The sequence below is a fragment of the Polistes fuscatus genome, unplaced genomic scaffold (genome assembly GCF_010416935.1).
Source record: "Polistes fuscatus isolate 324 unplaced genomic scaffold, CU_Pfus_HIC Scaffold9, whole genome shotgun sequence".
Taxonomy (NCBI): domain Eukaryota; kingdom Metazoa; phylum Arthropoda; class Insecta; order Hymenoptera; family Vespidae; genus Polistes; species Polistes fuscatus.
The window spans coordinates 7,692,659-7,706,060 of NW_025113173.1; the positions used below are offsets into that span (position 1 = coordinate 7,692,659).

At 33.3% G+C, this 13,402-nt stretch overlaps 2 protein-coding genes across 3 annotated transcripts; both read right to left on the reverse strand.

Annotated features, from left to right (window-relative positions):
• Positions 1-127: 127 nt before the first annotated feature.
• LOC122525303 (eukaryotic translation initiation factor 5) lies at positions 128-2,645 on the reverse strand. Its single transcript, XM_043648026.1, has 3 exons — positions 1,212-2,645; positions 886-1,071; positions 128-795 (listed from the first exon to the last, which is right to left on the reverse strand). Exons 1-3 carry the CDS (start codon positions 2,253-2,255, stop codon positions 685-687), a joined length of 1,341 nt encoding a protein of 446 aa, XP_043503961.1. The 5' UTR covers positions 2,256-2,645; the 3' UTR covers positions 128-684.
• On the reverse strand, positions 2,525-13,372 carry LOC122525304. Of its 2 annotated transcripts, none has more exons than XM_043648027.1 (3): positions 12,675-13,372; positions 2,834-3,158; positions 2,525-2,710 (listed from the first exon to the last, which is right to left on the reverse strand). In XM_043648027.1, the coding sequence occupies exons 1-3, from the start codon at positions 12,694-12,696 to the stop codon at positions 2,671-2,673; spliced, it is 387 nt and encodes a 128-aa protein (XP_043503962.1). In that variant the 5' UTR covers positions 12,697-13,372; the 3' UTR covers positions 2,525-2,670. The 2 variants fall into 2 exon arrangements, with proteins under 2 accessions (XP_043503962.1, XP_043503963.1); XM_043648028.1 differs by lacking the exon at positions 12,675-13,372 and adding an exon at positions 5,172-5,387.
• Positions 13,373-13,402: the final 30 nt, after the last annotated feature.

Consider the following 13,402-nt stretch of genomic DNA (forward strand, 5'->3'; position numbering starts at 1 on the left):
GTAATATAATACATTATTATTATTATTATTAATGTTATTATTATTATAGATATTATGAGAACATATATAAGCGGGGACGTAGAAAAAATATTATTTATAAATGAAACAATTAAAATATAGATGCCGATTACAATAAACGATATTTATTTGAATAGTTACTATCAGAATAGTAAATCGATACAATAGAGAACGCTTTTAGCAGGCCAACTTTTTTTTTCATTCTTCTTCTTCTCCAATAATGATTAAAAACTATAAATATTTTATTTCATTATTCAATTGTAAGAGCATCCCAATATCTCATATCTTGGAGTAATAATTAGACGTTAATGACATAGTAATTGAGTAATCAAATGATTAAAAAAAACCCCAAAAAGAAAAATATATGCATATAACTGTGATGATGATACAGATAAATGTTAAACTTTAAAATAGATAAATTTTTTTTAGATATTTATATGTATATATATGTATATATAATGGCATTGTAACTGCTCCTGCAACTTTGGCCTAAATTAAGAAAATTCTATACAGGATGATCTGACATTGCATCGAATCGCGACTCTTTGTATCCTACAGAAAATGATTATTCATATCAGACATATACTCTTTTTTTTTCTTCTTACACTTTCATATCCAACCAAAAAGTATAATCTTATCCGTTGTTTTTTCTTTTCTTTTTTTCTCTTAAATGGCATCAATATCGAAGTCACCCTCTTCGTCGGAATCAACAGGTTTCGAAGCAGGTGCTGATTGCTGAGGTTTTAAGGATTGTTTTGCACGATCATCGTATTCAATCTGAAAAAAAGGAAAGAAAAAAATCAAATGCTTCGTAACGGATGACGTAATCTTACGAAGAAGTAATGTATCATCGTTTATATCACCCACTTCTAAATCATCATCTTCTTCATCAGATTCTGATTCTTCTTCTTCCGCTTCTTTTAGCCACGTTAAAAACGGTGCTGCTTTATCATGTATTTCTTGAGACAAGTCTTTCGACACATATTTTTTGCTAACTTTGCTTGACCATTCTAATAAGGCTTTCTCTTCTAATATATCGAAATCATAGAAAAGCTGAAAAAAAAACAAGATTTTTTTTAATCAGCTCTGATATGACAATTTATTTAGTTAAATAATAAAACAAATCAAGAAAAAAAATGGTTATTGAAGTATGCGAATGCGTATATAGGTTCTTTGAATTCTTGAAATCATACCTTCAGAATACCAGGAACTTTTGGCATCAGGGCATCTTTGTGCAGAGCTATTACTTGCTCGATTCCTCTGATCAAATACTTTTGCGCTTTAATATCATCGTGGGTAAAACGAAGTAACAAAACTCGATATTTTTTGGCTTGAGCAGCGATTGATTGATCAAAAAGTAATTCTGCCAGTACTAAAGGTGCTTTAGTTTTGATCTCTAAACGTTCAGCTTCTGTAATTAATTCTTTATGGTTGTCCAATTGTCCAGCATCACGACGACATTTAACTAGTTTGTAAAACATATCCATTCTTTCTTTTTCAGTCTTATCAAGATCATCGCTGATGGTCATTCCTTTAGCCCCATCGGTCAGATCTTGAAGGCGAGCTCTAACCGCTTCCTCCGACACATCAACAGCCCACTTATCATCGTCGTGTTCGTTATCAGCAATTTTTTCCGGAACCTCGACCACAATATCGGAAGTGTTGTTCTCGTTTTCTGGAGATCCCGATCGATCCCCGTTGGTTGTAGCAGCGGTTTCCCCATTAGCACGAGCCTTAGAACGTTTTCCACGTTTACCTTCGGTTAGTGAGCTGCCTTGAACCGCGGGATTCAAGCTGGGCGGATTTTTCAAGATGTAAGTGTTCAACTTATGATTGCTCTCGAGCAAGCCGTGATGACCGCAGGCTTTGCATCTTTGCGAGATGGTTCCTTTTTTGGAGCTGACCATCAACTCAGTTTCCGGGTTGTCGCAAGCTGGACAAAGGACATATTTTCTTATGAATCCGTCTAATAGATCTTGCAATTTGGTAGCATCGTGGGAGCCGTTAACTATGAATCTTTCATTTTTAAAATCGAATTGAGTTTGCGCCCCAAGTTCGCATCCAAAGTATTTGGTCGGATAAGTAGCAGGTCTTCCAATAGCTTTGGCAACGTCGACCATGTTGACCACGACGGTTTTTATGCCATTACCTTTACCCTCGACTTTGGCTTGAATTCGGGGCATTTTATAACGATAAAACGCATCGCTGACGTTACGATTAACGTTAACGCTCCCCATTTTGCTGGATGTTCTGTTCTCGTGATCGGCAAAATCTTCAAAAGCCTCCCCAATGAAAGTAACCTCCTATGAGCCGTCGTTGTGAATACGTTACGGTGAATCGTAATAAAAACCTTGATATTTACGATCGTTAAAAAACGGCCCAGTATTAGAATCTCTGTCTCTCTTTCCCTCTTTCTCTCTCGGATGGATTATTAATCTTTTAGATCCTCTTTCTCTCTCTCAAGTTCAAGTGGGTAACGTCTTCGTTCTTGTTCTTCTAGATCTTCTTCCCACGTTTCCCAGCGGCAGTTTGATTGCTGTGTAGCGACGTTGCCAAGAAGCAATTGCTACCCGATGGTAGCTCGTAACGTGTCGAGTCAGGGTGGTTTTCGTTGTCCGCGGTAAGGTATGCCGCTCTACCCGCTGACGATAGTCACGTTTCCCTGAACGGTTGTAGCTTCCGATGCCTATTACTGTTTTAATGAAAAAATCAGTGTCATCAATTTAATATTACTTATTATTACCACTACTACTTACACCATAGCAAACAGCAAGGCAACAAGCTCGCGTTAATTGAATTTCCAATAATTACGTACCTGGAAAATTTTGAGGTCCTGTGTTTAGGCAGGACCAGATGATTTAAAAATCGATGGGTGATATCTTGATGCGAATTTTGCCTCGGTCTGATGGGCAGAGGGGGATATTCTTCAATGATCATACACGCTGCCTGTCCGTTTCTCGTGCCTCTAAGAATCCCTGGAAACCAGGTTGGTGCGATCGATTCACCGCTTGATCCTACCAAAGGATTGCACCGAACGAACGAGATGGTGTTGCCGTTTGTAAACCGTTTGGACAATGTCCTACTACCGCCGCCTTTCCTGTACACCGATCCTTTCTCTCTGGATGATATCCTGGATGTTTCTGCGAAGATAATAAATATCCTTTTTAAATCAAACTATCACTCTTGTTATATATTCTTTTAGTTATACGATAATCCTATTCCTTATTTCAGTATATAAGTAAGTGTACCTAGTTTTCTACAAAATCTTTCTCAAAGGAGAAACGAACCAAAGTGTTGCATCATGCAATGACATTCCAAAGCGTTTATACTTTTATTTTATTTTATAGTTTTTTTTCCTTTTTTCTTTTTTAACGAATATCTAAATTAAAATTTTTCTTTCTTTTCTATTTTAATGATTAAACAGAAATGTGTGAAATAGTAGTTTAGCTTTTCTAATCTCTCGATAATAATAGAAATATCCTTTGTCCATTCGTAGTTGTCGATTAGTTGTATAGGAGGGTCTGCTAAAAGTTCTCAGGCAATGAAACATCGGATGAGATTTTCATGATTCGGTCATTTTTTTTCTTTCTTTCTTTCTTTAAACTTCACGGATATGCTCGTATTGGATTTTGGAATAATAATAATAATAATAATAAATATTCGCTGTTAGATTCATTTATCAATCAACTTATTAACGATTATCTGAATGATTTCCAAGAAACGCAGGCCATGCCAGGATCATCATAGCAAAGATCAAACGCGGACGCGTCCCGTTTAAATGAAATTCGTTGATTAATTACCAAGAAAGGTTTCGAAGGAGTCGGATAAGGAATATGTGATAAACTGAACTTTTCATGATTATGAAATGAGGGGGCAAGATAGAAACAAATGAAACAAACAAATTTTTTAACAGATGAATGTGATGTTTGTCCTCCTATCGATGATCGAAATATTTCTTTTTTCTTGTTTTTTTTTCTTTTTTTATTATTTTTTAAAGCATCGTTCATACGTAAATATGTGGTACATAAATTTAACGTAATTTAAAAAAAAAAATGTATCTCTTCTTCTTGTAATAATTTAGTACAGAGATATACATTGAACGCAGATTCCAATTTACTTGGATTGGAAGAGTCGGTCATTTATTTGTCCCTTCGACGAAATTTCATGAATAAAATAAAATAAAATAAAAATAAAAAGTTCTTTCTAACGTAATTTAACTATCACAAAAGGTAATAAATTGAAACATCAAACAATAGAGCACTTACAACTTCTCAGACAGGTTTCCCGTGCAAACGCGACAAGGATAATGGTCGTAGGAGGAATCGCTATTTTCCATCGACCGATCTCATATACATATATATACAATTACGACGTTCTCTCGAAAGTTATAATCGAATGAACGATAAATTCGTTACTCTTATTTATTGATGATGGTGATGATGGTTATCATTATTATTATTAAAGAAGACATTTTTTTATTAATAACAAATAATAATAAATGTTATAAATCGTGCCTAAATTAAACAGATATGTACGCATAAGAAGGAAGGAAATGCAAGATAAGAAAACGTGAAGGAAGGATACATTTGATATTGATATAAAAACAAAAAAAAAAGAAAATATGCAAGAAAAATAAAGGCAGAAGGAAAAAAAATGTGTTTTATTCGAATACGTAGTGCTATCAGAGATTCTATCTGGCTATGATTATAGAAATAAGGAAGAAATAGACATTATTGACGTGCTATTTTCTTTAGATCGATATTATCTCCTTTCCCATACGGAGGAATTATCTGGAAGATGCTGCGAACATTAAATCAGTCTCTTCGAACCTTGATAAATCCTTTCAAAATTCTTCGATAAAAGAAAATTCAACTAACAACACAGATCATACGAATAATATGCACTCTGAAGAGAATGAAGAAGAAAGGGAAGAGGAGGAGTAGAGGAGGAAGAGGGGGAGGGTGGTTGCTTCGATCGAAGAACGATACACATACACGAAGATACAAAGAGAGAAATAGAGAGAAAAAAAGAGAGAGAGAAAAAAAGAAGTAATAAAGTATCAGCAGACATAAGGAACTACGAGAGGGTGTAGGCGTTCTATATTATTGGGGTCGACGATAATAGTCGTGTGGATTCAAGATCGAAGGAGTTACCTGCTCGGTATAGACGCATAAGTCGTGATTTGCGACAGTTGCTGTTGCTGCCGTTGGTGCGAGTATGCGATTTTCTTTCGCTGCTGGACTCCGACCCGACTTCGACCAACGATTTCAAACTATTTGCGTTTTCCAAACGCGAAATAAGAAGAAGATTCACGGGATCGTAGGATTAGAATAAAAGAAAATCGAGAAGGGTGGAAGAAAGTGAGAGAAAGGAAGAAAAGGGCTAATATAAAAAGATAGATAAAGGGAGAGAAGTGGAAGGAAAAATGGAAAGAGAGAAAGAAAGAGAAAGAGAGAAAGAAAGAGAGAGAGAGAGAAAGAGAGAAAGAGAGAGAGAGAGAAAGAGAAAAGGACGTCTCTTGCGCTATTGCGGACAATTCGTCGATAATTCAACTTCTTCGGCGAAGTTGTCAATGTCGATGACGATGATGATGATGGTGGTGGTGCCTGCCTGCCTGCCTGGTGCTAACCCTCTTCTCAACACACTCGCACACGCACATACACACACCGTACGTGTGGAGGAAATGCAACCCCAAATATCGTTGACTCTACGTTGCTACGATTGCTGCTGCTGCTTCTGCTGCTGTTACTGTTACTGTTGCTTGTTTTGCTGCTGCTATTGTACTGCTGCTGGTATTGCTGGTATTGCTAATGGTGCTGGTTCTGGTTCTTGCTCTAGCTTGCTGCTCTAGTCACCGTAGTCGTGCGTACTCGTGGCTCTTTCGGCTCCCGGATCGGCCTACCTTGCGGCTCGGCTCCGATGGCCGCGCAGGCGTTCTCGATGCGGGAAAACTGAGCATATTGATCGAGCACCGCGACGACCGATCGGCCAACGCCGTACTCTCTCTCTCTCTCTCTCTTCTCTCTCTTTCTCACAAATATACACAACATACGAATAGAAATTCTTTGCTGAAACGTAGATAAATAGAAAATTGTCGAAGATGTGTATGTATACTCGATTGATTTTTTTTTCTTTTTTTACGAAAAATCAACCAATCTTCAGCCAACGTCCAATTATCATCTTCTTATCGCTCTTCGTTAGTGTAAGAGAGATAAAAATCGTTATCGACAAGCTTCGATGATCGTTTGTTACTATTAAATATTAACAATTTCAGTATTGGTTATTATAATAGAAATTCTAATATGATATAATATGTTAAACGTTAAAGTAATAGAGGACAAAAAATTAATTAATTATATCGGCCACGAGAACGGGGTTGTTAACATTAGTCGAGGTTAAAGTGTCCCAGATCGATGTTGTTACCGACGCATGGGGGATAATGCGATACTTATTTACTTTTTTTTTTTTCTTTTTTTTTTAATTTTATTTCGTAGGAGAGGTTTCTTTTCCTCTCTCTCTTTCTTTTTCTCCTGACCTTCTCTCTCTATTTCTTTCTTTCTTTCTTTCTTTCTTCGTTAAAATAAGAAAATATTACTTTTACCTTTTACATGACGTTACAAGATAAAAATAACGTTAGTAATTTGATTATATTTAATCATCAGCAAGAATAAAAACAACATGGAGAATTTAATCTCGATAAGTACGCTAAACTCGAATTTCATTATCACGAGAATAGATCACTCGTATATAATTATATCGTGGGATAATTTCTTTGCATTTTTACGTTAGAGAGAAAGAATGAAAGCTTTGGGGATAAAATAACAAGCGTTCGAGTGGGTTGAACTTAATCATCGTCCAAGCATTTAAATCACTCCGCCGTTGATAACGTTATGGATCACGTATCTAACTTATTGTTCAATATAAATTTAAATCGAATTAATCGTTTATTATTAATAGTTTCTTCAGTTCGTACATATATCTAATGTAAATAATATTTATTTATTTAGTTACTTGCTTACAAAAAAAAAGTTCAAAATTAAATGGTGTAAGTACATTCGAATAAGCCAATGTAAACATTGTTCTTATTCCTGAAATTACGTTTAACGCTATAACATATTTCTCGTATGCCCCTGGTTCTTCCAGTGCAATAGAGGAGGAACCGGAACGAATGCAGCAAAGTTCAAGGTGAACGCAGGTGCGCAAGACGATTATGCTCAAAGCTATGTACCGCCGTTCGATATTTTGCACCAGTCCCATCACACGTGCAACGTATGCAAAAGCCACGATTTTAGGACATTTTGTTGTTTGCATATTTACTTTTCAAGTGGTAAATATGCGGCATGTAACGTCATATAAATTTACGTTCAACCGATATTACTTATACGTCTAATTATGACGTACTTTTTATAAATGATTATAACAGGAGTCGTATACTTACTGATAAATCTACGATAAATGCACAATGAAACTTGTTCGCAATGATATTCGAAAGGCTGACATACTTGCGTGCACAAGGTTTGCAATGAATTCGGAGAAAGTAACCGCGTAAGAGTTGTAAGATCGTGTTTTCCTTTTTCGTCTTCTTCTTTTCTTTTTTACTTTTGTTTCTTTTTTATAATAACAACACCGTGCTGCTTTTTGTAGATAAAAAAAAATTATTCATATTTTTTTTTTTCGTTTATATATCTATTCAAATAATTTCCAATTGATTACAAACGAGAGAGCTAACAATTAAATAAATAAATATATAAATGAAAGATAAGAGGATAAGAGATTAGAAGAAAATTATTAATCGAGAATTTTTATTTTCCGTTTATAAACGGAGATAATAACTTTCTTTCCTAACTTAACAAAAACTTATGAACGTAAGTACGTATGTTGTGTTGCATCAGCTGTTTAAGCTGTTCATGGAAGAGGTGACAAATATCCGATAAACGATCCATTAAATTGAAATGTATGCAAAGAAGATATTTAAATTATTCTAATGAAGTCACATTTCCTATTTAAAGTCCGCATTTACGTGACATTGTACTTTTAAAAATAAACTTTAAATTATAGTTTTCTTTATTTGAGAATGAAATATTTGATCATTTATAATGAAATTTAAATTTGTGTAGTTGATTAAAAACATTAATAAGAATTTATGAAATAATAGTTTTACGAAACATACCGTTCACTTTGTTATCATTAATCAACGATACATTAACTTTATCAAAGTATTAGTAAGTACAACATAATTATTCATGACACGGTCGTTACTTCTCAAATAAAAAAAGTATTCTCTTTGACGTAAGTTCATTTGTATTTACGTATGTTTGCGTTAAAGTTTCCGTGCATATGGCATGCATGGCCAAACTCCGATTGTTTAATCGCCATCTTTGCGGCACATAACAAAGTTCAATGATCAATTTTAAAAATAATTTCTACTAGAACTTTTCTTATAAATTATTTTTCTAAATTTAACTTGCTTTTAAATAGAAGTATAGAAAATTCTATTTTTATAAATCATCTTATTTTACAATTTCTATTTAAAGCTATAACGAACAAAACAATTATAAGAAGAAGAAAAATTATTATTCGCCACGATGCTTAAAATTTCTTTCATTTGTATATCCGATTGAATTTTTGAAGTTATTTTAATTTGACTCTTATAAATATGCGAAGACATTTTCGAATGACTTGGAATAATATTAAAGTTGGCTATCCTTGATATATTATATCGATATTTAAATATCGACAACGGGGAAATAAAATTTCTCTTTTATTTATACCTTTGAGAGAGAAAGAGAGAAAAAAAAATTATAACGGAAAGTTTATGCTCGGTTTTGTTCAAGGTTTGAAAATATCAGTTTCTCTTTCTCTTTTTCTTTCTCTCTCCATTCCTATCTCTATCTTCCTCCTCTCGGCTTTATTTTCATCAGTGAACCAAACCCAAAACTCGATGTTAACTAATTTACATGTTTCGTGTAAACACACATATACATAGATAAGAAGATTAATCGTATATTCTTACAAGAATATTTTTAAGTAAGAATAACATTCGTTTTCTCGTCGCTAAGAAAATTGTTCTCATTGGTATTAACCCTTAACGAAATTAGTTCGAGGCAAAAGGAATTTATTTCTCTCTCTTTCTCTCTCTCTCTCTCTCTCTCTCTAAAGTTTCTTCTATGAAATCTTGTTTGAGAACCACTGTCTTTATCGATCGAAGAGTATTATTTTGCATCACTATCAACGCTCTGCGCATACTTAAGGGTCAAAACAGGCCATCTTAAGTTAAAGATAATGAAACGATTAAAGAAAAAAGAAATTGAATACAAAAAATAAACAAAAAAATAAATAAAGAAAAAAAATAAATGGAATCACGAAGTGAAAGCTTATGTACACAATTATTTTGCCAACTGGTTGGTAATATTTTCTCTTATCAGGGACGCGTTACATGGTTCGATTAAGTTAGCAAGATTTAATGTCGAGATTTCCCCCTCTCGAGAAGGGACTATACTCTTAATAAAAGACAATTCATCGTTTAATCATTTTGATTGTTATACTTGATAATGTTATTTTCAAAAAGATTAGATATATGTGTTTTTATATACAAATATTTGAATGAATTATCATTAATATTAAAATTGTTAATTAAATGTTTATGAGTGTTCCAGATGATGATTATTCTATAAAGTTTATTCGAATCTTTTTTACCATGTTCGAGGAGTTTTCCTATTACGCCATTCCACCATTTTGATTGCGTGTAATGTTGCAAAGTATACTATATTTTGTAAATAATTTATAAGAACATATTTATATATTGGATTGTTCGGAAAATTTGTGTCAATTTTATAAATATATGTATATTCATTTTCATGAAAATTTAAATATCGACACGAACTTTTCCTGCAATCCAATATTACAGAGAGACATATAATTTACATTATTATATTTTATATTTATGTAGATGACTTTTAGTTTGAAAAAAAGAATTTTGAAAATTGAGTAGAGAAGTGGAATGGTGGTAGTGTCAAACAATAACTGACAGATAATAAGAAATCTACCAATTTGAATTTAAATTTAAATTTAGAACGATATTTATATTTATATTGGATTGATTAAAATGAGATATTTGGTGAAAATCATTCTCTTCGTTCATTGGTATAGACGTTATTATAGCATAAGCACAGTTCCAGAAATAAGTTTCATTACTCATATGCATAACTCCATTTTCTTTCTATAACCAGAAGCATATATGCACGTGTAGGGACCCTCAGCTAGTGTATTTAAGTATATATTTGCATAGGAACGATCTAACGAGAAGGGTTTGCCTGTCCAAACTTTCCAATTCTAACTGTTATCATATTTTTTTACGACTTTCTAATAATAATCAGTAACCGAATTCGAGTGGATTCATAAAAACATTTCAAACTTTATTTTTTTCCCTCGTGTAAGGAACATTCTAATATTTTCTTTTTAATTTTCTTCGAATTCATTTTCTCGTGCACACTTCTTTAAATATTCTTGGTACGGTATTGAACAAAAATATTAGCATATAAAATGAAAAAGAAGTAATAGTTAAAAATATTTTTTTAACTAAAATCGAGTCTGTGTGTATGTGTGTGTTGTTGATTATTATTTTTAGTATTGTAAAGCAATATTATCTTTCTGATTCATAATGTATTTTAAATAGCTTTAGACTCTAAAGATATATTTTGTTGAAAAAAAAATATGAATAAAAATATGTTTACAGATCTATACAAAAATGTGTTTTAAAAAAATGTTCGTCTATGATAATCTTTAAACTTAAGGTTGATAAAGTTCTAAATTTATAAAAAAAAAAAGAAAAAAAAAAATGTAAATTACGTACAAAAGTACGGACAATAAGATTAGATAAGATATACAACGTATTTGTAAATGTTTAAATTACTTATTGTTCTTTATTTTTATTAGAATAGTACGATAAAGAGAAATAGTATTTAAATAATAAACGAATATACAACATACACAAGATATCAAATTCCACCGTATTCGAAGACCCTAATTTAGCTGGAACGTCGTGTCAAAATAAGTTAGGAAAGGTATTACATTAAATCCGGATTATTTTAATAAGAAAGATTATAAAACAAGTGTTAGAGGAGACAGGAATCAACTGAATATTTCTAATACGTATAATGTCTTTTTGTATTTCTATGAAGAATTATTTAAAAGTCAACCCTTACCCGAGACCTCGAATCAACGATAATAAACGTATTATAAATATTTGTATAATAATTCTCAACAACGGTCCTTTTATTTACGAATTTTAATCGAAATTACATTTAAAAGACACCTAACTTATTTTTCGTTAGTTTAGCATCAATAATAACCCCAAAAAAAATTCGAAAATTTATTAACAGCTATAAATAAACATTTTTTTTTTCTTAAAATAATAAACTAACGAAAGATTCTCTCAAATGAGTAAATATATCAAATAAGTCATGCATAGATGGAAATAGTGAAAATTCAATATCATACTTTCTAAACCTTTCGAAGAATTTTAATAGAGTTGCATTTTTAATATTTCCGCCTTCCCTTAGTAATGATGATCATGGTTCACATAATGCATTTTATTTTCATTATTTACCCGATTAATGTAAGAATGACGAAGCAATTCCTCCTATCACATAACACAAACTGGCTAACAGTGATGGCTGTTGTGTTCGTGATTCAACATCTTCCTCTCGTCGTTAAATCATATCACGTTCGATAATAATTGTCCTGTATATTCTCGATTATAAACAATCGATATTTACAATCGATATTTACAATTTTCTTTTACCGAATCAAATGATATACGTGGGTGAATATGAAATTACGAAGAGGCAAGATTATTTCCTACCGGAAATACGTATTTACATATATTTCATGAAATGAAAACAATTTTTTAAATATTAAAAGAAAAATCCAATGTCAAACATGTCATATTAATGATAATTTTTTATTGCTCTACGTAAACATTTACTTTTAACAATAACGTACGAAGAAGTCGTAGAAGAAGAAGAAGAAGAAGCAGAAAAAAATTAAAGAAAAGGAGAAGAAATTGGTAGTGTACGAAGAAAAGATGGAGAAAGAAGAGCGGCAGAAGAAGGAAGCAATTAACTAACGCGTGTTAGAAAGAGAGATAGAAGGAAATAGAGCACGAGAATGAACGATGATGAAATAGTGAAGGAAATAGAGAAAGAGAGAGGGAGAGAAGAGTACTTTTAAAAAGCTAAAGAGCAAGAAAAGCGACATCGATTTCCGCGTAAAGGCAAGAGCCTCGTGAATCGGTGCACGTTCACGTCTCCAAAATGGCTGATCGCTAAAATTAGCATTCGACGAGGATGGAAAGAGAGAGAGAGAGAGAAAGAGAGAAAGAGAGAGACACAACAGACAAAAAAAGAAAAAGAGATAGGCGAGGAGGTTAGAGAGTAGCAGGAGGAGGAAGAGTAGGTGGGCAGTGGGGGGGATAAAGGGAAGAGAAGACTCGATAAGGAGACGTGCTGAGTATGTGTACGTACATACGTACATATATACCTATATATATATATATTTGTATGCATGCCTTTCCCGTACGGCTCGTAATGAATAAAATATTAATAAATAAATAAATAAATAAATAAATAAATAATAAAATATAAAATAATTCTTACCTTGTCGTCGAAGAAAAGTCATATAAAATGGTATCGCCCTGCTGGACGGCCGCTTTCTAGCGTGAAAATATGAGTGGTAACGACGTTGAGCGTCGAGACAGATGGATTGCCCTAACGAAGGGGACACCAGTTTCGTCGTAATGTCTCCTACGAAGCTTAAATTCCTTCCTTCTTCCTTGACTACCGCGTAAGGAATATTGTCGTTCTCCGCTTTCTCAACTCCTTATTTCTTATTATGAACGAGCACTCCTAGCTCGTATCCGATCAGGGCGTTGTAGTTGGCACTTAACGCACCGTGATTCCTGTTCTCTTTTTTTCTTCTTCTTCTTCTTCTTCCAGATAACTCTTTTCTTGATAAAACTCAGGGGATTTGGATTCGCCACGAATCAAAGAAATATCTTCGTTCCAGATCGAATGAAATTTCCTTTTTCTTTTCTTCTCTGTCTTTCTTTCGTATTTTCCTTTAGAGGATAAAACCTCTTCGCAATACTCAACGTTTAAAAACGTCAAGATAGGATTCGCTATCTTCCTTTCTTTATCTAGTGTATAATATCGTTCCTTTTTCTGTCTTGCTTTTGCAACGTGTTCTATTGGTGAAAAAAAATGCTCTGGCTTAAAAGACGGCTACTGCCTGAATACAACTGCGAGCTTCGAACGATGTCAGGACCGTAGCACAATTCTTCACACCCCCTACCTACCTGCCGCGCTTCCTTACGCCGTCACGCCAT